Below are 25,894 nucleotides of genomic sequence, written 5' to 3' on the forward strand. Positions count from 1 at the left end.
TTAATTTTGGAACTTACCATGCAGCTTAGTGATATGACCTACACAATTAAATATTCCGCAAAATAATCAAGTCAAAAATGCATATGACGTACACATGTAATAAATCTGCCAAGTGGTATGCAGGAATGAGGTTTACTCAATGATAGTGGGTAGGTTTCTTAGGGATATCAGGATGGTATCATAATTCTAGGTATTGGAGAGTAGTGTGACCATAAAGATCTAGGCAGGGAAGTTAGGCGTGTACAAGAGACAACTGGGATAGCCAGTAGACCTAACCATTTGACTACACAGAGAATAGTGTGAAATGAGTCTGTAAAAGGTACTGTGACACCAGATTGTGGAGGGCATGATGTGCCAGAAAAGGGTAGTCTCACTCTTATTCAATAGGGAGCCATTGCAGGTCTTAGAGGAATGTAATGCCATAACTAGATCTTGATACACATACAAAATACCCCATAGGAAAACAGATGAAAAGGGATTAAGAGTTGCTCCAGTTGCTGACCACAGTAAGTGTCAAGTGTTAATTGGATTAATGAATTAGATGAGGGGGAGGAAAGGAGGAAGGGAGAAAGAGAGACAGAGACAAGAAAGACATCGCACTCATTAGTCAGTCAATAAAAATTTGAGTGCCTACTATGTGCTAGGCACTATTAAGTTCTGGGGGTAGAAATAAGAAAAGAGCAGAAAGTCTCTACCCTCAAGGAGCTTGCAATCTACTAGGGGAAGACAATACAAAAGGAAGAAGAAAAATGGGAGAGGGCAGTGGCCAGGGAAAGGTATCTGACTACAAGCTGGAAAAGTCAAAGAAGACACAAAGTTGCATAGGTAGGTGAGAACTTGGGGGGAGGGGGGAGTAAGTAGAGTGATATCCCTGTGCTTGTTCCCTCTGTTTCTTAATAATTTTTTCTTTTTGGTGAGGCAATCTGGGCTAAGTGACTTGACTAGGGTCACACAGCTAGTAAGTATCATGTGTCTGAGGCCAGATTTGAACTCAGGTCCTCCTGACTCCAGGACTGGTACCCTCTCTACTGTACTACTTAGCTGCCCCCCTCTAATAAATTCTTGCTCATTGATTGAGTCAATCACTCAGGGATATAAAAAGATGTTTATTCTATAATTCCTGTCTTCGTGTAATTTATAAATTTGAAGAGGGAACAGATAAAACATGTACTGAAATAAACCTAAAACATTTATTCCACATACTACATTCTCAATAAAATTAAAATAATTGAATTATTTTATTCTCCAGAATTTTGAGCCAATAGACAAATGTCATCCTTTGGGGGCCAGGGAAAGTAACCATTGGGGAATTATTGTCTTTAAGTTTGGATTGCGGAGTGAAAATATTAACTATATTCATTGGCTGAGCAGCTAGCTCTCAGCTCTAGGAGAGGTTTGTCCCCTCTCGTATAAACCATTCTGAACAGTATTCATAGTGTCTATTCTTCTATGAGCTTCTTCATGAGAGGAGGCTCACGGACAGTAGCTTCTCCCTCACACATCAGTGTTCAGAGGACAATGGTCATGGATTGCTCATTTATCCCTGGTACTGAGTTGCTAAGCAAAAAAAAATGGGCCTGAGAGGCTCCGAAAAGTATAGAGAAGAGGAAGAAAATATGATAGTGCCTTTGAGAACATCGTAAAACAGGAGCGTTCGAGAACCGCAGTCCAAAAACACTCCTACCTGGTGCACAGGCATCTTCGCTTGCTGACTTGAAAATGGGAAGCAGGTCAAAATGTGAGAATCATTTGCTTCCTGCTGGCAGCTGAGCAGGATTATGTCTTCAGGGGAGCTATGGCTGTTATTCCTCCTGTTCAGGGATTCTCTACAGACACCCATAGCCCACTCAGACTGTCCTTGCCACATTCACTTCCCAGTAGTATTTGCCCAAACTGAAGGCCTGCACAGCCATTACTGCACTGAAAAGAATGTCTCAGGACTGTTGGCATATTCTGCAAGGTACCTCCATTGGTCACCCTCTTCAGATCCTCAGAGATGATGAGATAGGGATTGGCTGTTTCAGCATCCAGGGTGAGGTCCACTGCAGAAAAGGTGAAAGCAATAGGAAGGTGTAGCTAGGTGGCACAGTAAATAGATGGACCACTTCTGCAGCAAGAGAACCTGAGTTCAAATCCAGTCTCAGACTGCTCGACACTTACTAGCTGTGTGACCTTTGACAAGCCATTTAACCCCAATTGCCTCACTAAATTAATTAATTAATTAAAATAAAATAAAAAAGCAATAGGAAAGCCCTGTGTTTGACACTAAGCAGTTGTTCTGATTCCCAGGCAATGGGAAATCCACAGAACAAGAGGAGTTCTATTTGCACAGCCGTTTTTACTCCTCAGCTGCCCTGAAATGGAAACCTAAGAGCTCCAGGGCCTGTTCACATTTCAGGCTAGAGTGCACTCCACTCCCACCCCTACCCTCCCAGAGCTCCTTTGTCCTGTCAGTGCAGGGCCAGCCTAGGAACCAGCTTTCTGGAGCTTTCAATGACCTAAAGCGCAGATTTCCCCTCCATCTTCATCTCAGATGAGGCAGTGGTTCAAGGGGTACCCTATGACCAAAGGAATACCGACTGGATTCTTATTCAAGGACCTTACCTTGGAAATGTCTGCAGCATTTCCCTCATGCCAGTGATGCTGCACTGCCACAGCTCTGGGATGGCTGTGGCAGACTCGGACCTCTGGAGCAGTAATGAGACGCTACTGAAGAAAAAAAAAAGAGAGAGAAAGACAGGCTTGGTTAGGTAACTTCCCTGTACCACACAGGCCTGGGCCACCCATGGGAACCAAGGCCTCCTCATGGGTATGGGCACAAATATCAGGCTCCCCAGAGATCCTTCAATATTAACTATTCTTCCTCAGGACACAGAGCCCCCCCTCCCTGCCACAAACTCCTCACCTGGAGACTAAATGGAAACACCTGCTCAAAGAGCCTTTCACATCCTGGAGGAAGAAAAAGAGAACAGGTTAGTGGGGCTCATAAATCACTTCCCCACCCTCCTGTCTGTGCCACTGTCTCCCAAGGAATCTCAGAATTCCGATTCTCCTCAGCCTCCTGCCCCATTCTGAAATTTTACTGAATCACGAGTGTTAGAAGAACCTGAGCACAAGACAGGAAAACTGTCAGTTTAAGGGGACAGGATCTGCCTTTAGGGGGTGACAGCCGGTTAGGGAGCTGAGCAAGACCTGTTCAAGGTCTGCAACACAGATGTAACCTCTCAGCCCCTTGCCCCGTCCTCCTTCCTCTGATGAGGTCATCACAGTTCTCACCTGCATCAGCTCCGAGTCTGGTTTCTGACACTTTTCCTTCAGCTCTGCGATCATTGCCATTATCTTTTCACTCTGTTCAGTCATTTGGATGATGTTGTTTCTGACATTTTGATACCTCTGGACTTTGTCTCCTTCTAGGGCCTCTAGATGCACTTGCTCTTCCTCATGCAAATATTGGTGCATTGTCTTGTATTCAAAACTGATTATCTCTTTCCAGTCATTAATATTCTTCTTCAAGGATACAAGAAATCAAAGAAACACATTCAGGCTGATAACTCAGATCCTGATAAACTCTTATTTTTCCCTAGCTGGTTATTAAGTCCTCAACCTGCCCCACCCAAACATCCTACATATCCCCTCATTTCCACAACAGTCCTTTCAAAATTCAACAAGACAAAATTGCTCTTCTCAAAGCAGTCTAATGCACAGGATTATTTGCAAACAAATTGTTTGGCCCCTGCCAGCACCATCTCCAACAGTAAGCTTTCCCATCTCTCTTGGAAAGTAATTTTCTCTCTTTCAGGATGGTGGGGTACAAACAAATATCCCTTAAGCAGAAAGTCTTCCCTCAGTCACCACAATCTGATATGGGATTCTTTCTTCCTAACCTCCACACATCTTACCATGTCTCCGAAACATCAACATTTGCAGTTAATTCCCAAGGGTGTTACAGATTGTTTTATGGGCCTAATTTCAGGAGATTTGTTCTGTGGATGGCCTTTCAATAAGTAACCCTTGTTAGAATTGACTAGACTTATCCCTGACTGCCAGCTAGCTACAGGACTGCTCTTACAGGAAGAAGAGCCAGACACTTACCATAGAATTCTTTTTTTTCTGCTTTTCCTTAAAAATCAATTGCCAAACTTCTAATAGTTCCTCCTGTAAGTGACTTAGGGACTCCTGAAGCATCTCCTATAGAAGAAACATCAACAATGTCGCAGGCACATTGGTTGAATCCAAACTTTTTATAATATAATCATTGGTAATTAGATAATTGGGTCTTACTGTATTTGTGAAGTGAGTTGTGTGTGTGTGTGTGTGTGTCTGTGTGTGTGTGTGCACTGTGTGCACGAGCATGTGTGTGAAGGGAAATGAGGTAAAATTAAGATAAAAGGTAGCCTGAAAACAACCTGGGAAAGGAAACAAGTCAGCTCAATTTTTATTAAGTGAATTTAGGCTTCCCCAATAGAGAGGTTCTGTTCCGAACAAGATAGCTAACAGTCCTGTTATACTTGGCGCTAAGGTGACCCTTTCTAAACATTTGTGCCCAGTTTTGGGTGACCACTTTTAAGGTTATTGCACTTCCTAGGATTTTCTTTTCTCTTTCACAAGTAGAATGGGCTGCCTTGGGATGAGTAATTCTTCAGTCACTGAATACCTCCAAGTAGACACTGGATGCCTGACCGTTTTATGGGTGTTGGGGAGTTTTGGGAAGTTTTCCTATTGGACATAGTTTAGATAGCTCATGAGATCTTTTGTAACTCTGAGATTCTATGCTTCAACCCTTGTGACCTAACCTTCTTTCAGCAGAGAGGTTCACTATCTCATATATCACCTAAGAAATTTCCTGTAAGGTGCTCTACTTACCTTGTAGGTCTTAGCAACCTCTTCTAACCCAGAAAGCATGTGTGTCCCAGGTTCCTCTGTTTCAGAACACATCTCAGATGTACAGAGTGGAGTCTGTTCTTCCTTAGAGCCCAGGTTCTTAGATTTCTCACATCCCTCCCAGTGGTCTTGTCCCTCAGGGTTATGTAGGTGCTGGGGTCCGAACTGCTTGGCAAGGACAGCTAGTTTGCCCAGATAGAAGTTGACCTGAAAGTCTCTGTTCTGGGAGACTTCTTGGCATTCAGGGCAAGAGGAGACAATGTTGGCAAAAACTGTGGACACAGTCAATGGTGATAGGATCTTTGAAATAATCCTTACATATGGAGCAGATAAGCTCCTCCTGGATTTTGTTAAGTACCTCCTTAGGTTCCATTTTCCTGAGGAGAGAGGATAGGAATGGTGATAGTCAAGGCCTGGGGCAAGAAGGCTTATTTATTTCACAGCCTTTCTGTTTGGCATCAGTCATCCTGACCTCTTACTTGGTCTTCTCACATTCAGGTGAGCTAAAGGGGCTACATGATGAAAATGAAATGGACATTTAAACTGTGGTCCATAACTAGACTTAGACGTGACAACCTTTCATTTCACTGACCTGATTGTTTACCTCTTTCCCATCCAACATACCCTAAACTAAGTCTTTTCATTTGTCTAACTCATAGTTTCAATGATCCTTTTTAAATGTTATGGTAGAACTTGATTTCATTGAGCTTATTTTGTCTATCATAATAGTCTATATCTATGCAGAGTGCATAAGAGGTGCTTATGGCTGCAGACATTGAAGATTATTAGGTCTCAGGCCAATTTGCCTGGGGATTTCATGGCTGTTGCCCACCCCCCCATCAAAGACAAGAGACAACTGTCCCCAATAATTGGATTCAATACAACCAACATTCATTAAGAGCTTGCCATGAAGGGAAGGATGGGGAATGAAGCCAAGATGGCAAAGAAAAGGCAGGAACTTGCCTAAGCTATCCCAAATTCTCCTCAAAATAACTTTAAATGACACCTCAAATGAATTCTGGGGCAGCAGAACCCACCAAAGGATGGGATGAAACAATTTTTCAGCCCAAGCTAACTTAGATGGTTGACAATAATGGTCTGTTGCACCAGGGTGAGGGTAGAGTGCAGTTCAGTGCAGGAAACACCAGGCAAGCCAGCAGCAGGCCCTGGTGGGGGGGACGGGACATGGGGAACTGAATCAACAGCAGTAGCAGCTTCCAGAGCTCTCAGCCCACAGAAGGTAAGGCAATCTGAAACGGGTCAGAATGAGATTACAGAGGTCACTTTGCTGGCATTGGGTGCAGGATTCTGTGGCATTGCCCAAACACAGTTTGAGTTGTGGTCCTGGGTCATGGTCCCAGCAAGAGGAAGAGCACTAGCGTAACAGAGCTTGCTGTCGCAGGAGAGTGGGACCCTGGTCACAGTTCCACGGCAGAAAAAAATGCTTGTGGCTGCTCACAGACCAGAGCATGGGCCAGGAGAGTAGTCAATACACGACTCCTTAGATCATACCACCTTGGAAGAACTAAAAACTAACAGACCCCCAGAACTAGCTCTGAAAACAGCTGCCCCAAAATCTGAGGCTTGGGACAGTACCCCCTCCACCCTGGGAGCAGAGTACAAATGTAACATAAAGTTAAAAGTTAAGACATAGCTGGAAAAAATAAGAAGACAACAAAAAAATCTGACCACAGAAAGTCACTATGGGGAGAGGAAATATCAAAACACAAGCTCAGAAGATAACAAAGTCAAAAACTTCTACATCATCTGCTTCACAGACAAATGTGAATTGGTTTCAGGGTCCCCATAAATTCCTGGAAAAGCTCCAAAAGGATTTTAAAAATCAAATGACAGAGGTTGGGGGGAAATTGGGAAAAATTGAGAATGATACAAAAAAATCATGAAAATACAATCAACAGTTTGACAAAGAAGGCTCATACATGCATGCACACGCGCGCACACACACACACACACACACACACACACACACACACACACTGAAGAAAATAACATCTTAAAAAACAGAACAGGTCAAATGGTAAAACAGGCTAAAAAATTCACTGAAGAGAAGAACTCTTTAAAAAGCAGAATTGGTCAAATGGATGAGGAGATACAGAAGTTCGCTGAAGAAAATAATTTCTTAGAAATTAGAATTGGGCAAGTGGAAGCTAATGACTCCATGAAACATTAAAACAAAATCAAAAGAATTTAAAAACAGAAGAAAATGTCAAATATCTTATTCTAAAAACAACTGACCTGGAAAAAAAATCCAGAAAACATCATTTAAGAATTATTAGATAACCTGAAAGCCATGAAAAAAAAAGCCTAAATATCATCATGCAAGAAATTATCAAGGAAAACTGCCCTGATATTCTAGAACCAGAGGGGAAAATAGAGATTGAAGAATCCACTAATCATCTCCTGAAAGAGATCACAAAACGAAAACCCCCAGGAATATTATAGCAAAATTCCAGAGCTCTCATGTCAAGGAGGAAATACCGCTAGCAGCCAGCAAGAAATAATTCAAATATTGTGGAGTCACAGACAGAATAACACAAGATTAGTAACTTTTATATTAAAGAATTGGAGGGCTTGAAATGATATTCTGGAGGGCAAAGGAGCTAGGATTACAATCAAGAATCACCTATCCAGCAAAACTGAGTATAATTCTTCAGGAGAAAAATGGATATTCAGTGAAATAGAGAACTTTCAAGCATTTGTGATTGGAAAAAAAAAGAGCTGAATAGAAAACTTGGCTTTCAAATACAAAACTCAAGAGAAGCATAAAATGGTAAACAGGAAAGAAGAATCATAAGAGATGTAACAAGACTAAAATGTTTACATTCCTACATGGAAAGATGAAGCTTGTAACTCCTAAGAACTTTTTTAGGACTGTTAGAAGGAGTGTACATAAATATTAGGCATGGGTGTGAATTGAAAGTGATGGAATATCTAAAACAATAAAATTAAATTAAGGGATGAGAAAGAGGAATGCCCTAGGAGAAGGGGAAAGAGGGAGGTAGAAGGGGGTAAATTATCTTACATAAAAAAGGCATAAAAGAGATTTTACAGTAAATGGGGAAATGCAGGAGGTAGAGGAGGGCAGTGCTTAAACCTTACTTTCATAGAAATTGGCTCAAAGAGAGAATTATACACTTGGGTATAGAAATCCCTTACCTTACAGGAAAGTAGGAGGGGAAGGGGATAAGGAAAAGGTGAGATAATAGAAGAGAGGAAAGATTGGGGGAGGCAGTAGTCAGAAGCAAAACACTTTTGAGGATGGAGAGGGTAAAAGTAGAGAGAGAGAAGGATAAATGGGGAAAAATAGGGTGGTGGGAAATACACAGTTTACAATCATAACTTTGAAAAAAATTTTATAGCAAGTTTCTCTGATAAAGGCCTCATTTCTCAAATATATAAAGAACTAAGTCAAATTTGTAAAAAATAAGAGCCATTCCTCAACTGATAGATGGTCAACAGATATGTAAAGGTACTTTTCAGACAAAGTAATCAAAGCTGTCTATTGTCATATGAAAAAATACTCCAAATCACTGTTGAACAGAGAAATTCAAATTAAGACAACTCTGATGATATGATAAATGTTGGAGGGGATGTGTTAAAATTGAGACACTAATGCACTGTTGGTGGAGCTATAAACTGATTCAATCATTCTAGAGAGTATTTTGGATCTATGCCCAAAGGGCTATAAAACCATGCATATCCTTTGACCCAGAAATACTACTACTAGGTCTGTATCTCAAAGAGATAAAAAAAAAAAGAAAAGAAAATATACAAAATTATTTATAGCAGCTCTTTTTTGTGGTGGCAAAAAAATTACAGATTAAAGGGATATCTATCAATTGGGAAATGGCTGAACAATTTGTGGTATTTGATTGTGATGAAATACTATTGTACTATAAGAAATGATGAGCAGGATATTCTCAGAAAAACCTGGAAAGACTTAGTGAACTGATGCAAAGTGAAATGAGCAAAACCAGGAGAAAATTGTATGGAGTCACAGGATTATTGTAAGATGATTAACTATGAATGACTGCTGTTCTTAGCAATACAATGATCCAAGACCGTTCCGAAGAACTTATAATGAAAAATGCTGTCCATCTCCAGGGAAAAAACTGATAGAGTCTGAATGCAGTCAAAGTACATTTTTTTTAAATTTTATTTTTCTTGGGGGTTTATTTTGGTCTGCATTTTCTTTCACAACATGACCAATACGGAAATATGTTTTACATGATTTTGTATGTATAACCTATATCAAATTGCTTACCTTCTCAACATAGGGGTAGAGAAAGGAGGGAGGCAGAGAATTTGGGGCTCAAAATTTAAAAAAAAATTTTTACACGAAAAATTTAAATTTAAAAAAATTAAATAATAAAAGTCTGTCATGTCCAGAAGATCTGCCTTTTTCTTCTCACATTATATTCACAAACTTGCTAATAGCATCCATGTCCTTGCTTGTCTGAAAATTCCAACTTCCTCAGGGATATATTTACTTTGAGGCCCTTACATCCCCCAAAACTCAAAATGTCTAAAAGATAATGTATCTTCAGCCTCTAAAACTTACCCCTCATCTTAACTTTCTGTTGATAGCCCCATGCCTAGTTATCCAGGTCTGAAACCTTGATACACTTTTCTCTATTTAACCCCCATATCTAAGAAGCTATTAAGTTTGTCATTTCTTCCTCTCCTGTATCGTTTGTATTCACCACCTTCTTTCAACTGGGAAGGTTACTCATTAGCTTCCTTTGTTGTTTTTTAGTTGTTTCAGTCACATGTCATCATTTGGGGTTTTCTTGGCAAAGACAGTGGAATTGGTTTGCCATTTCCTTCTCCAGCTCATTTTACAGTTGAGGAAACTGAGGCAAGCAAGGTTGAGTGACTTGCCTAGAGTCACACAGCTAATAAATATCTAAGGCCAGATTTTAACTCAAATCTTCCTGACTCCAGGCCTGGAGCTCTATCTACTATGCTACCTAGCTACCCCTCATTAGCTTCTAGTTAGATTATAAATACAGCTTCCTAGCTGGTTTCAGTGTCTTAGTTCTGTCTTTTTACCAATTAATTCATTCTTCCCATCATTGCCAAAGGCATTCTAACACACAGGCCTGATCACATTGAGCCCCAGTACCAAAACTTGCAGTTTTTCCATTGGCTACCTAAAAAGAAATAATCCAAGTACTTCAGTCTGGAATCCACGCACTTATTCAACAGCCTACTTCAAACATAATTCTAATTTCACCCTGCCCCTCTTCACAAACTCCGTTCTCCAGTAAAACAGGACATTCCCTTATTTTATCCTGCCCTCTTGAATCTCTTCATTTTCAAAGATACTCTCTCATGGTGGGAACACATTTCCCCCAACATCTCAGCCTAATGAAATCCTTCCTTCCTTTAAGCTACAGCTCAGGGATGAATTTCTCCATGAATTCTTATTTGAATTTTCTAAGATGAAATAAATTTTCTCCTCTAACATATCCTGAAAGTTAGACCTCTCTAATCTACTTAGTTATCTCCTGACTTATACCGTAAAAATTGAGCCACATACCTTACTCTACCTGGTATCTCCTACTTGGAAATTCCTTGAGGTTAAGCTCTATTCTTTATTTTTATTCCCCAGATGGCTAGTATTTCATGGAGTAAAATAAATTAAACAGAGAAGTATGAAGATTTAACTTGCTTTTTTAAAAAAATAAAGGATGTCATAGGCATAGAGCCCAAAATTTGAGCTCAAATTGTCATTTTAGGGAAATTGCCCTAAACTGGTTAGGATTCCATTCCTTGGTGTGACTAATCATAGAAGGAGAGGTTCATAAAGGAAATATTATAAACAGAGCCTGGAAAAGGTCACCAAGACGTCTAGGAACTAGAAATTCTGACCTCTCCTTCGTTGCTTTTGCCCAGAATTTCATTTCCAAATTTATTTAATTTTGAGGGGGACCAGACCTATTATTTCATTGCTATATATAAGGCATTTCATCCCAGTGATGAAATTCCTCCTACTAATCCAAATTGGCAACTGCTCTACCACTTAGAGTTTTAGAGACTTGAATGGAGATGATGGTAGTTTAAAACGATTTGTTGATTGTTAGGTTAAATAACTAGTAGGTTAAGTGATTACATAGCCTGTAAGTGTGTGGGATTTGACACAATCCAAAGTCTTACTAACCTGAAACAATCTCTTTATATGCTACATCAAGCTTCCTGTCTCCATTTTCTAGTATGAATTTTGTAAAAGGAGAACTCTGCCATGAATGCCATTATCCAGGATGTTAAGGTGTTCCCCTTCAGCAACTCTATTCCCTCTGAATTTTATCTCCCAAAAGGAAGAGTTGATGCTGGATCCATAAGACATACCTTCCCCTCTGCTGTCCCTCTCACCCTCCTCAGTGGGCCCCAAGCAAATGCATTCTGGATCTGGAAGACCTTATGCTATACCCTTTAGGTGTAGCACATCAGTCATATTCTGTGGAGAAAATTTTTGGAAGCTAGAGAGGAAACTGGAACCTCATCCTATCCCAAATATCTGAAAATACCTAGACTCAAAGCTGGGATATCTTCTTAGCCAGCTTGGTTTATCCTCAGCACAGCCTCCATAAAGGGAAATCAATTAGAAGTGTGGGAAATGCAGTCCCTCTACTTGGAATGAAGTATTAGGCATCATTTCATTGTAACCCTACCTTTTCCCCTTTGCCCTCTGGCTAACTATTCAACTTGAAATTCAGAAAGTGAAAATGACATTCCCAAGAGGAACATTTACCTTGAGGGTTTCAATCAGGATATTTCCCTCAGGAGCTCAGTGTCTCTGCATTTCAGCTTCCAGATGCAAGAATACCTGACCCTGACTTCAGGATAGGCTTTTTAAGTGGTAGTAATGGTCTCATAGCCCCTCCCAGGGCAAGGCCTAAATTGTCTAGATTCTGAACAAAGTGTGAATTTTCTGGATTCCTAGGCCCCCAAATACCACCTCCAGACCCTGTCGTTTGTTCTGAAACTGCCTGTATTTTACATTCTCTTTATTATACTAGCAGGGGCCAGCAAAGTGGTTGCCTCAGCTGAGTCTGTCCTTGGGTTAGGGCTTTTCCGAGTACTCAAAGCATATAAACAAAGAATTAGAAGGGCCCTCTCTCAGGTGTCAGCTGGTCCACTCAATACCTAGCAGAGAGCTTTTCAGGCAGTCCTACTTCTCCTCATTAAGAAAAGCATTTAAGTTAGGAAACCCTGCTCTGAATGGGTCTACTACTCATTGATGTTATCTAATCTTAACTCCAGGCAGCTGGTCATCCTTCACTGCCTCGTAACTGATTCTCTCTCCCACTCATCCTGGCAGCTACTGTGAATCTATCTTCTCTCCTCCTGCCTCCCACAGTACCCCACCCCACCTCGTCTCCAAAGGCCCTCATATCATATTTCATTCCCAAATTTAGGCTTCTTGTTTGCTGAGAGATACTTCTCTGCTTTTCAACTCACATCCTCTGTAATCCCCTCCTTTTCCTCTCTCTACTCCTCCCCCAATAGCTCATCCTTTGCTCCATTTCTCTAGGGAGGTTAGTGTCACACCAGATGGTAATAGGTTTTGTATTCTAGACGGTGCAGTGGCAGGTAGAGTGGATGGTAAGAAGATGGCCATTGTGGAATATGAAGCGTGGTTGGGCCCTCTCATGGGACCAACCATGAGAAAGGAGGGCAAAGAATGGCTATGACTCCAAGAGAGGTAATCTGAGTGTTTTATGAAGGGGAAAAGGGCAGTTTAAGTTAGGTAGGTCAGTCCAACAGTGAGTTACCTTTGCAGCTAATGGCCCGCAGCTGATCTTGTATTGATCTCAATGTGGCTTTTATTTGTAGGTCAGGAGATTCATTGGCAGAAGAGGTACAAAGAGAATGAGTGAAAATATGTTCCTGCCACTTTCTGTCTCCAGGAGGTTGGTAGACAAGTACCACTCAAGGAAAAAGGGCTTATCAGGACAGCCAGGACTGGGAGTAGACAACTGAATAGGAAGGAAGGGCACAAATTCCCATCGCCCCATGTTCACATATAAGGGACTGCCCTGTCATCCTGTGAAATGCATCTCTGGACAGGATACATATAATTTCTGTGTGAACATCTTGGAGTTTCCCTCATCCCTTTATTCACATTTCCTTCTAATCCTCCCAGGCCAGGTTCTGGCCCCTAGACGTCCATACTATACTATTCTTTTATACTGGAACTTCCTTCAGTGACTGCTCACCCTAGAACATCTGGGTCCATCCCCAGTCATCCTGATCTATATCTTGCCATTGGACCCAGATGGCTCCAGAGGAGAAAGTGATGCTGGTGACCTTGCACAGCCCTCGCTCGCTAAAATCCAATTCACTTGCTAGTCTTGGCATCATCTTCCTGATGTCTTTGAGAATGAAGGACAAACAACAACAACCCTAGAACATCCAAACGTCCTTGGGAACTTCTCAAAATCCCCTCACAAGGTCTGCCCCCTTCTCCCATTGGTGAGCTCCATTTGGGGGGGAGCCCAGAAAGGCCCTCTTTCATCTCCTGGCCCTGTTTTTGCCTCCCAGATTTCCAACCCCATCTCTTCATTTTTTTCAGCTGCTTTTTCTGTGTTATCTTCCTCCATTAGAATGTAAGATTCTTCGGGGCAGATATTATTTGTTTTTATTTGTTTGAATCTCTATCCCCTGGGCTTACCACAGTATTTTACTCATAGTAAATGCTTAAATAGTCTTTTATTCCTTCCTTCCTCCTATAACCTCGTTAGTTACATGGAGATGAAGAAAAACCCAAGATGCAGAGTTTCTGGGTAACTAATAATAATTTATTAATTAGGCTAGCTAATAATCAATAGACAGTCAGTGGTTTTGGTAACCAAAGACAAAACCATGAAGACACTGAATGTTTTAAACACCTTTGAAAAAGGGGTGCCCCTGACAGGTAAAAATTGATCATGATTGGTGAACAATTAATGAGGAGGTAGCTAAAAACTCTTCAGCTCCTCCTGCTGAGAATGTGGCTTTGTCATGAGACTCAGCCACCTCCAGAAATCTGGAAGGAGAAATCCATCTCTACCTAGACCACTCTGATTGGTTTTCTCCTTCATGAGCTGGGTCACCCTAAATTCTAATGGAGGGGTACAAGGACATGGACTTTTTGCTTTGGAACAGGAATTCACCTAGATTAGATTCTAAACAGAAATAAGGTCTTCTAGTTGGGTGGGGTACTGCCCAAGATTAGGGTGCTTCCCTTTGAAATGCCTTCTTAAAAGTCCTTCACAAAGCTTGTTGTACATAGTTATTTTCATGTGGTCTCTTCAATTAGACTGTCAGTTACTTGAGAACAGATACTGTCTTTTTTCTTTCCTTTGTATCCTGAGGACTTAGCACAATACCTAGCACATAGGTACTTAGTAAATACATAGGTACTTAGTAAGCTAAGTAAACTTAGCTTGTAAATGATAGTTGTCTAATTGTAGATTTGGCTGGATAAATTTTTGAAAATATATTAATATCTACACATTTATTTATATACTTTCTCAAGTGTGTATACACACATACACACACACACAAATATGCATATACAGTAATAGAGAGATACATAGATAATTTGCTTGTAAGAGAATGGCATTCTGAACCTTCCTAAGACTATATTAAGACACTCCTTAAGAAAGAAGTATATACATATATATGTGTATATGTATATATATGTATATATATATATATACATGCATATATACATGAATTATATGTAGGAGTATATATAAATCTATATGTATATAGAAATTTCATATTTAGGAGAGTATATATGTATACGTACATTTTATATGTGGGCAGTTATACACATACATATAATGTCCATGTTGACATTCCTTTCTCAAGGAGTGTTTTAATACAGTCTTAGGAATGTTCAGAATACCAAAGTCTCCTACAGGAAACATGAAATTTACAACAAGATAATAAAGCAAGTTAGTTTTATTGAAGGAATATACTTAAAATATGCAAGGCAGCAGGAAAGATGTTGGGAACAGGTCAGTTCTACTGGCTGGGGACTAGGTGGAATCAAGCTCCCTAACCAAACCTCCAAAGAAGGATACTCCCCAGAGCAGTAAATTCTGACGGGTTTTTACAGAATCTTACCTAGGTCTAGCAGAACCCGGTGTTGAGAGAAAGGAAGAAAGAGCTTGGACCTGCATACTGGTTTCAATTCAGGCTAGTAGCAGAGTCGGGAAGGAGATAGGGGGAAGATTCACAGGGAACTGAGCATGAGTTGGTACTCAAACTTTCTGTTGGGAAAGGGAGTTAAGATCATTGTGGCTAGTCTCATTCTGCAAGAGTTACTCAGCTTCCCTGATTAGGGGTTTTCAAGTTTCCCTGGGGTATCTTCTTTAACGGGATAGGGGATGATTGGAGGGAGAAAGGGGAGGCTTCTGAGGTTCAGCTAAAATTCCAGCTTCTAAAAAGAAGTTTTTCCTTTTCTTCCCTAATGCTATTACTTTCCCTCTGTTGAAAGTTATGGTGCCTCGGTATCCTATTGTTCCCAGCCCTGCTTATCAATCAGTTGGGGAAGCCTCTGGTGGGGAAGGAGGCGCTAAGCATACAGCTTTTTGTATTACCTGCTCTTTGTCATGCACCCCTATCTGCAAACTGTCATGTTCTTGCTACCTTGGGGAGGAACTAAGGTGCAAGGACCCAACCTCTTCTGCTGAGGTGGTGCTATCCGAATTGTCTTAGTCACCCATAAAAGCTGTCCCCACCTTGAAGTCATTGCAGATCTTCAGTGATCAGCCCCTCAGCAAGTGTCTACCTTGAAGTGCTTATAACAAAATCCTTTTAGTTCTCATTGTTCTTAGTTTTGTCTTGTTAATCAGTTTTGGGGGTTTTTTTTGGTGAGGCAATTGAGGTTAAGCAACTTGTCCAGAGTCACACAACTAGTGGATGTTATGTATCTGAGGCTAGATTTGAACTCAGGTCATCCTGACTCTAGGGCTGGTGCTCTGTCCACTGTGCCACCTAGCTGCCCCTGTTAATCAGCTTGAAAGCCCAAATGAAGAATTTTCCTTTCAACACTTCCATTGATTATCTTCAATTGATCCTGTGCATAGCTTGTTTGTGCACAGATGTTTATACATTATCTTTCCTATTAGAGTGTAAGCTACTTAAGAGCAGGTACTGTCTTTTGTCTTTCTTTGTATCCTCAGTGCTTAGCATACTTCCTGACACATAGTAGGAGTTTAATAAATGTTTATTGACTAACAGTTAATTAACAGGATATCCTGCATCTTACTGAGAGTTGATGATTGCTATGAATCCCACTGCTGCTTCAGTCCAGTGAAAAGATGACCCTATGGTCTGTGCTGCCTGTGTGCAGGGTTGTAAGTATGGCTCCCAGTGTATCTATACCTGCTGCTTCATCACTTGTACCACAGGACTTTGAGGTAGGTAAAATAAGGTAGAATGGTATGGGTCATGTCTTTTGAATCAAGCACGAATTGGATTTAAGTGAGTCAGAGTTAGGCCAAGTTGTTAGCTTCAGTCTCTCTTCCATAATCATCAAAGTCCAGTAGCAAGACAAAGTCAAGACAATTGGTGATTGCTGTGGTGCAATGGATGACCTTGATGTCTTCAATGGCTAACTAGGCTTTAAACACTCCACAGAACCTGCTTTAGCTGCCTTCGTGGCCATGGAAACAAATTACTCTCATCCACCCATTCTGCCAGAGGAAGTCTTTACATGCTTGGGATAGACACCCCCCTAACTCACTGAAGTGTTTGAAACCCCTCAATTCTCCTCAGTCTGGTTTAGCCTGTCTGCTGAAATGGTTTACTGGGGTATGTCCAGTGTGCATGCTACACTTGTGGGAACCACAGGTGACAGTTGGGTGAGTCAAGTGGACACCAAAGGTGGAAAGCAGCCCTGAAAAGGGCTCAGTATCCCACACACCACAGGTATGAGTCTCCCCTGAATACATCCTATACACAAGGAAATAAAGGAAAACTACCCAGATATTTTAGAACCAGAAAGCAAAATAGAAATTGAAAAATACGCTAATCATTTCCTAAAAGAGATCCCCAAATGAAAACTCCCAGGAATAGCATAGCAAAACTAAAGAGCACCTAGGCCAAGGAGAAAATACTGCAAATAGCCAAAAAGGAATAATTCAAACACCACAAAGCCACATTAAGGATCACAGACTATTTAGAAGCTACTAATAAAACAGTGGAGAGCTTGGTATATGATATTCTAGAAGGCAAAGGAGCCATGATTACAATCAAGAATAACCTGCCCATCAATAACCTGAATATAATCCTACAAGGGGGAAAATAGATATTTAATGAAGTAGAGTACTTCTAGGCATTCTTGATGAAAACACCAGAGCTGAATAGAAAAATTGACACTGAAACCCAAGACTCAAAAGACGCATAAAAAGGTAAACATGAGAAACTTAAGAAAGTTAAACTGTTTACATTCCCAAATGGGAAGATAATAAATCTTACCCCCCCCAAAAAAAATGTTATCATCATTAAGGCAGTTAGAATGAGTCTACTTAGACAGAGTGCCTAGGTGTCAGTCTATTATACTGAGGCAATCTCAAAAAAAAAAAAAACGGAAGGCTGAGAAAGGGCAAAGTGCTTGGTCAAAGGGAAAGGGGAAGGAAGGGGAAAATCATTTAACATTAAAAAAAAGGTATGCAAGAAAGAACTTTTACAGTGGAGGGGTAAACAAAGAGGGGAGATAATACTTGAACTTCATTTTCATCTGAACTGGTTCAAAGAGGAAAGAATATATATTTACACTCAGTTGGGCATAGAAATCTATCTTATCCAATGGGGAAGTAGGAGGGGAAGGGAACAAAAGAAGGGAGAAGATTACTAATAAGAGGGAGGGTGGATTAAGGGAGGTGGTGGTCAAAAGCCAAACACACTTTTGAAGAAGGACAGGAGAAAGAAAGAGAGAGAGAGAGAAAGAGAGAGAGAGAGAGAGAGAGAGAGAGAGAGAGAGAGAGAGAGAGACAAAGAGACAGACAGTGTGTGTGTGTGTGTGTGTGGGTGTGGGTGGGTGTGTGAGAGAGTGAGAGAGAGAAGGATAAACCAAAGAAAATAGGATAAAGGGATTTACAGAGTTAGTAATCATAACTGTGACTGTGAATGGGATGAACTCAACCACATAATACAATGGAGAGGAGAATGGATTAGAAACCAGATTTCATTTACAAGAAACACACCTAAAGCAGAACACCCACAGAGTTAAAATAAGAGGCTGGAGGAGAATCTATTCTGCTTCAACTGAAGTAAAAAATACAGGAGTAGAAATCGTGATCTCAGACAAAGAGACAATCAGGAAAACAAGATCTTGCTAACAGTGCCATAGACAATGAAGAATATCAATATTAAACATATCTACCAAATGGCAAAGCATCCAAATTATTTAAGTAAACATTAAAGGAATCACAGGAGAAAATAGACAGTAAAATTATACCAGTGAGGGATCTTAATTTATCCCTTTCAGAATTACATACATCTAATCATGAAATAAATAAGAAAGAAGATAAGGAAATGAGTAGAATTTTAGAAAAAACAGATGTAATAGATCTCTGGAGAAAGTTGAATAGGAATTGAAAAGAATATACCTTTTTGTCAACTGTGCATTGTACCCTCACCAAAAAAATGATCATTTTTGGAGGAAAACCCTCATAAACAAATGTAGAAAAGCAGAAATATTAAGTTCATACTTTTCAAATCATAGTGCAATAAAAATTGCATTCAATAAAGGGCCTTGGAAGAATACATTAAAAATTAATTGAAAACTAAATAACTAACTTTAAGGAATAAGTAAAAAATAAATCATAAAAACAATCAATGATGTCACTAAAAATAATGGAAACAATGAGATAACATACTAAAATGTGTAGGATGGAGCCAAAGAAGGTCTTAAGAGAGAATTTATATTTCTAAATGGTTGCATCAATAAAAGAGAGAGAGAAACGATCAATAAATTGGGTATGCAACTAAAAATAACTTTAAAAAGAAAAAATTAAAAATCTTTACTTAAACACCAAAATGGAAATCCTGAAAATCAAAAGAAAGATCAATAAAATTGAAAGTAAGAAAAATTGAATTCAATTAAACTAGGAAGTGCTTTTATGGAAAAAATAGATGAACCATTATTTAATTTGTTTTTGAAAAAAGAAAGAAGAAAATCAAAATACCAGCATCAAAAAGGAAAAGGGTGAATATACAAACAACGAACATAAAGCAATTACTAGGATCTATTTTGCCCAATTATATGGCAATAAAATTGACAATCTAAATGAAATCAGCAGATAATTTAGAAAAAAACGAATTGCCCAGATTAACAGAAGAGGAAATAGAATATTTAAATAATCTTTAGAAAAAGAAATTGAGCAAGCCATGCATGTGCTAAGAAAAAAATCCTCATGACAAATGGATTTACAAGTGAATTCTACCAAACATTTAAAGAACTAATTCCAATACTACACAAACTTTTGGAAAAAAATAAAGGAGTTGTAACAAATTCCTTCTATCACACAAATATGGTTTTGATACCTAAATCATGGAGAGCAAAAGCAGAGAAAGAAAGTTATAGGCCAATTTCCCTAATGAATATTGATGCAAAAATTTTAAATAAGATACCAGCAAGGAGATTGCAGCAATATACTAAAAAGGTAATACACTATAATCAGGTGGGATTTAGAGCAGGAATGGAGGGCTGATTCAATATTAACAGAACTATTGACATAGTTGACTATATCAACATCAGAAACAAGGAAAAAATATGATTATATCAATAGATGAAGAAAAAGCTGTTAACAAAATACAATACCCATTCCTATTTCAAACAAACAAACAAACACTAGAAAGCATAGAATAAATGAGATCAGGAGTGAAGCAAAAAAGTCATTATCACCATTATTTTTCAATATTCTGCTAGAAATGTCAGCTGTAGCAATGAGATAAGGAAAATTAATTGAAGGAATTAAAATAGACAATGAAGAAACAAAATCATCGCTCTTTGACAATGGCATGATGGTATTCTTAGAGATCCCTAGAGAATCAACTAAAAAACTAGTCAAAACAATGACAACTTTAGCAAAGTTGTAGGATATAAAATAAATTCACACAAATCATCAGCATTTCTATATATTGCAAACAAAAACCAGCAGGAAGTGATAGCGAAATTCCATTTACAATACCTACAGATAGTATAAAATAATTAGGAGTCTGCCAACACACACAACAGAACTATATGAACACAGTTACAAAACATTTTTCACACAAATACAGATCTAAACAACTGGAGAGATGTTAAATGCTCATGGGTAACCCAAGCCAATATAATGAAAACAAAAATTCTGCCTAAATTGATTTACTTATTCAGTGCCATGCTAATCAAACTACCAAAGAATTATTTTATAGAGCTAAAAAAATTAATAACAAAGTTCATCTGGAAGAACAAAAAGTCTAGAATATCAAGAGAATCAGTTTTTTTTTTAAAAAGTGAAGTAAGGTGGCTTAGTAGTATCAAATCTCAGACTATACTACAAAGTGGTAATCATTAGAAGAATCTGGATAAGAAATAGAATGGTGGATCAATGGAATAGATTAGGTACACAATATACAGAAGTAAATGTCCACAGAAATCTAGTGTTTGATAAACCCAGAGATCCAAGCTTTGGGGACAAGAACTTAGTATTCAGCAAAATCTGCTGGGAAAACTGGAAAGCAGCCTGGAAGAAACTAGACACAGATCAGCATGTCATACTGTATACCAAGAGAAAGTCAAAATGAGTAGATATGACATAAAGCGTGATACAATAAGCAAATTAGGGGTGCATGGGGAAAAATTAACTGTCAAATTCGTGGATAAGGGAAAACTTTATAATCAAACAAGAGACAGAGATGATCATTAGCGGTAACATGGATAAAATTGATCACATAAAATTAAAAAGGTTTTTTTTGCACAAATAAAACCAATAAAGCCAAAATTAGAAAGAAAACAGGAAACTGGGGAGGGAAGAATTTTGCAGCAAGTTTCTCTGATACAGGTTTAATTTCTCAAATATATAGGGAACTGAGCCAAATTTATTTATACATACATACATATATCTATATATATGTATGTATGTATGTATATATATATACATACATATATATGTATGTGTATATATATGTATATGTATATATATATATATTATATATATATTATATATATATATGTGTGTGTGTAGATATATATATATAAAAGAACATTCCCCAAATTGCTAAATGGTCAATGATATGAGCAGGCAGTTTTCATAAACTGAAATCAAAGCTATCAACAGTCATATAAAATACTATAAGTCACTAATAATTAGAGAAATGCAAATTAAAACAACTATGAGGTACCACCTTACACTTACCAGATTGACTAAGAAGACAGAAAAGGAAATGATAAATGATGAGTGGGATATGGAAAATAGGCACACTAATGCACTGTCGGTGGAGTTGTGAACTTGTCCAACTATTTTGGAGAACAATTTGGAACTAAATGTCTATAAAACTCTGCATCTCTTTGATCTAGCAATACTACTACTGGATCTGGATCCCAAAGAAATCAAAGGAAAAGGAAAAAGGACAGATAGGTACACAAATATTTATAGCAGCCTTTTGTGTGTGTGGTGGTAAAAAAAAAAATTGGAAACTGAGGGCATACTCTTTAATTTGGAAAAGGCTGAACAGGTTATGATATATGATCGTGATGGAATACCTTTATGCTGTAAGAAATGACAAGACAGATGTCAGAAATCCTGGGAAGACTTATGTGAACTGATGCAATGTGAAAAGAGTAGAACCAGAAGACCCTTGTACACAGTAACATCATTATTGTAAAGATAATCAATTGGTAAAGACTTAGTAATCTGATTCATACAATGCTCTACCACAGCTCCAAAAAACTGCTGATTAAAATGCTATCCTCCTTCAGATAGAGAACTGATGGATTCAGAGTACAAATTGGATCATGTTTTTCCTTTTATTTTTCTTGCCTCATTTATTTATTGGGGGAGGAGGGAATATGGCCAATTTGGACATATGTTTTGCCTGACTTTATAGATAGAATGAGAATCATATTTTTTTTTGCCTTCTTAATGAGTGAGAGAAGGCCTGTAGGAAGGGAGGAAAAGAATTTGGAACTGAAAGTAAAAATAAAAAAGAAGATATTTAAAAGAGAATCAATTGTTTAGAAGAAAAGATGGAGTTTTGTTATCTAAGTGCTAAGTGCTAATGACAGAGACAGAACTGGACTTGTAATAGATGCCATTCAATGATTGATCATTGCCTGAACAAATTATAGTTTGTGAAAATAATGGAATATTATTGTTCTGAAAAGAATGACATGTGAGGAATTACAAAAAAAATGGGAAGACTTGTATGAACTAAAATAGAATGAAGAAATCAGAAGAGAGCAGTGTAATGAGTGGCTAAATTACTTAAATAAAAACAAACTAAAAGGTAATTAAAGTAAGATCAAAATTGATATTGGTTCTAGAAAACAGATGATGAAATAGGCTTCCCTCTTGTTAGCAATGAGTTGGGAGTAAAAAACTACATATAACCAGTGATGTATATTCTAAACAGAATTGGTCACTATCGTGGTTGATTTTGCTGACTATGGATCTTTGTTACTATCATGTAAAGTACAAAAGATGTCAATAAAATTTAAAAAATAAACTCTTGTCACTTTACCAATATGTACTGTCAACCATGACCATCACAGAAACATTAAGTAAAATCTTGTTATATTAAATTTAAAAAAAAAGAATGTAACTTTAAGAATATTTATCCTCAGCATTTGGTAAAGCACTTTGTATATAGTAAACATTTAATAACTTTTCTGTTCATTAATTCTCATAACGCAATCATATGTCACACAATTCTAGATACTACAGGCTCCAGAAGTCCTTTCTCTCTTTGGAGTGTCTTCACATAGCTTCACTCGGGTGTAACATCGCTGCTGGGTGTGCTGCTCAGCAGGGCTTCCAGGGGCTGCCCCCTATCCCCTGTCCACTCTCACACCCAGGCCCCAGGTGACTTCCTCTGTATCTGTTTCTACGATTGGTTTGAGTTTCTTCTTCTGCCTAGGTGTACTCTTTCTGACTGGTCCAACAGCTCCATTGTCATGGCCGATCTTGAGTGAGAAAGGAAAGTCCCCTCTTCTTCCTTTAAAAAGTCTGCCCCACCAAGTACCAATGAGCCTCCATTCCTTAACTTCTGAATCTTTTTTCCCCATTTATAGGCCCAAGGGGAATGACTGATTGTCTTAAATAGTTATTAAACATTTCCTGTTCAGTGTCACTTGTCATCCAATAGCGAAGCTCCTTAAATCTTGTCAAGGTAATTTAGGAACTGATTTTCCCATTGTGAGGTTGTGAGAAAATTCATTAACAGCTGCTTGATAGTTTGTGCTGACACGCTGGGCCTTCTGTGACTGACATCAACTGGGGCGGGGAGGGAACTGTTTCCCTTAGAGAATAATTGCCAATAAATACAAGGTAATTTGACGCAAGATAGTTGGTAGTTGGGTAGGAGGAGAGCCAGGGCACAAGCTGTGGTGAAGATCAGGAAAGGTCTCCTGCACAAACTTAGGGTTTGATCTGTGTCTTGAGGAAAAGGAGGGATTCACTTTGTGGGGTGGAGGGAAGGAGGAATACATACCAGACATGGGGGACAGCCAGTGCAAAGGCAGGGAGATGAGATAGGATGCCAGCTGTGAGGAGCAGTGAGAGAGAAGAGATAGAAGGCCAGTTTGGCCTGGTCATAATGTATGGGAGTGGGAGTGCTTTATTATGAGGCTAGAATGATGATGTATGTTTTTATATTATAGTAATCTTTCATTACATTAATAGGCCACAAATTGTTTATCCATAACCAAATTGATGGGAATTTACTGTGTTTCTGTTTCTTTGCTACCACGATAAAGTGCTACTCTAAATATCTGGCTATATAGAGAGAATTTCTTACCAATGACTACCTTGGGTATAAACTTTGTAGTGGATTTTCTGGGTCAAGGAATAGGAGATTTTTATTGTTTTATTTGCATAATTCCAGAACACTTGTACTGATTTACAACTTTACCAACAATGTACTCATTTATCCATGTTCCTATGCATAGCTCTTTTCATATGGAGTTTTCTGAGGCTGTTGCATTGTGAATGTAATTTCCCTTTCTACTGTTTCCTCCTGGATGTTGTTGCTACATAGAAGTGCTGACGCTTTTATAAATGTCTTTTGTATCTTGATTTTGAATCGGTCAAAGGACCAAACTTGAGGACCTAGAGGGCCACATGTGGCCACCAGGCCGCAGGTTCCCCACCCCTGTAATCTAGGACATCTCTCCCAGGCCTAAAAAGACAGAAGGAGCAAAAGCAGGAACAGTGGCAGTGTGCTCAAGCCCTTGCACAAACACTGATACGTGAGCATACATGCACATACACAGCTCTCCCTCTCCACTAGCAGCTGCAAGCATAACATGCATGTCCTCAGGAGACTCTCTGCGGTTTCAAAACACAGGGCTTTCTGGGAGGAATGGCAGAACAAGCTGAATGTACAGTTACCACCCTGCCCAGAGGACCACAGCATAGTATGTGGAAAACCAGCTTCTTAAAAACAGATCACAAGGGCAGAGTTTCAAAAGCTGTTCCAGACAGGCAGACTGCGGAGCCTCGAATCCTTCCTTCCCCACAAACAAATCCTTTCCCCTTCTCATTCCCTAAGACCCTGATCTGGTGTGAGTGTTCCCCACTTGGCTTTAGAAACTTTAAAATGTTGCAATGCAAGGACAGGAGGAGGTGGGCAGGCAATCTGCTCTAAGCCTGCTCCCACTCCCCAGGCTTTACTTATTGTCTTTCTCCTCATTTTACTGGTTACCCTTTTGATAGAATTGTTGTTGTATGTTCATACAGGAAGAACCCACAACTCAGAAAAACCAAATCTAGTTTGGAAAATGCTATCAAGTTTTCAAGTCAGGTGCAAAAGCCTTCTTGCTACTATCAAGCCTTTCTCTCCCACTAAACACCACCCCCCAAAAAAGAAAGAGAAAAGAAAAAAATGAGTCGAATAAAAGTACCAGTAATAGAAACAAGCTGAGTCAACTCAACAATTCTCCATTCTGAGTTCATCCCCAAAGGTTAGTTCATTAAGATAAAACATGTGCTAAGGAGGCCAAGTGGAAGGTGTAACTCCTATTAAAAAGCCAGTTAACATTGCACAGAAGAAAATACAACAGCTCTGTTCCAAAGGTGTGCTACTAGTCACACAGCAGGCAGGCTAATGAACTCTGGGTGGCTCAGTGCAAGTCAGCCCCACTGATTACAAGTTAAAGATGATGTTCTACTGAAGCTTCAGTAGTGTAGTTTGTCTTTAAAGGGTGTGCATTCAACCTCATTAGCCTGAGGGTATCTAATCCTCAGCCCCAGGAGGCCTTTGTTTGCCAGGCAACCGTCCTCAAACCACCCAGATCCACAGCCTAGAGTTGTGTTGGACATTTCCCCAAAAAGGAACCCCATCTTTTCCCTTTGCCTTCCTGCCCCTGCTCCCCACCCCAAGTTCATTGATGTCTGTCTCTGGGGCTGTGGCTCTCAGGCTCTCAGCTTGCCCTCTCCTTGCCCATCAGCCTGCTGGGCTCACTTGCTGCCTTCTGGGCTCACCAAGATGCCCTCTGTGGGTCGGTATACAAGCCACTTCAGGTGGCCCTGGGGTTAGAGCAGGCTGGTGGTCAAGGACTCCAGGGAGATCGAGTCCCTTCTGCCTCAGCCTCCTGCACAGCGAGGGGCAAAGGTGCAGGAGGGCCTGGTGTTGGGGGCACTGCCTAGGTCTCCGGGAATGGAGTGGTCACAGGGCCCCCCAAAAGGACGAGCTGCTTCAGAAGATGGTGAGGGTCATCCTCTTGGGCCAGAGTCCTAGCTGCTCTCCGTACTGCTACTGGTGATGCTGCTGGTGGTGCTAGGGGCTGCTC

The 25,894-nt window shown here is 39.6% G+C and overlaps 1 protein-coding gene across 1 annotated transcript in view; it reads right to left on the bottom strand.

The window, feature by feature from the left end:
- Positions 1-1,537: 1,537 nt before the first annotated feature.
- LOC144454359 (putative E3 ubiquitin-protein ligase TRIML1) overlaps positions 1,538-25,894 on the bottom strand; it is a 45,678-nt gene continuing 21,321 nt past the window's right edge. Inside the window, exons 2-8 of the mRNA XM_078146149.1 lie at positions 5,140-5,258; positions 4,864-5,063; positions 4,093-4,188; positions 3,277-3,507; positions 2,906-2,949; positions 2,605-2,709; positions 1,538-1,826 (exon numbers count right to left, since the gene is read on the bottom strand). Of these exons, the coding sequence (XP_078002275.1) occupies positions 1,538-1,826; positions 2,605-2,709; positions 2,906-2,949; positions 3,277-3,507; positions 4,093-4,188; positions 4,864-5,063; positions 5,140-5,258 (1,084 nt within the window). The remainder of the gene's footprint in view (positions 1,827-2,604; positions 2,710-2,905; positions 2,950-3,276; positions 3,508-4,092; positions 4,189-4,863; positions 5,064-5,139; positions 5,259-25,894) is intronic.

The sequence above is a fragment of the Phascolarctos cinereus genome, unplaced genomic scaffold (assembly GCF_003287225.1).
Source record: "Phascolarctos cinereus isolate Bilbo 61053 unplaced genomic scaffold, phaCin_HiC Scaffold_726;HRSCAF=1367, whole genome shotgun sequence".
Taxonomy (NCBI): domain Eukaryota; kingdom Metazoa; phylum Chordata; class Mammalia; order Diprotodontia; family Phascolarctidae; genus Phascolarctos; species Phascolarctos cinereus.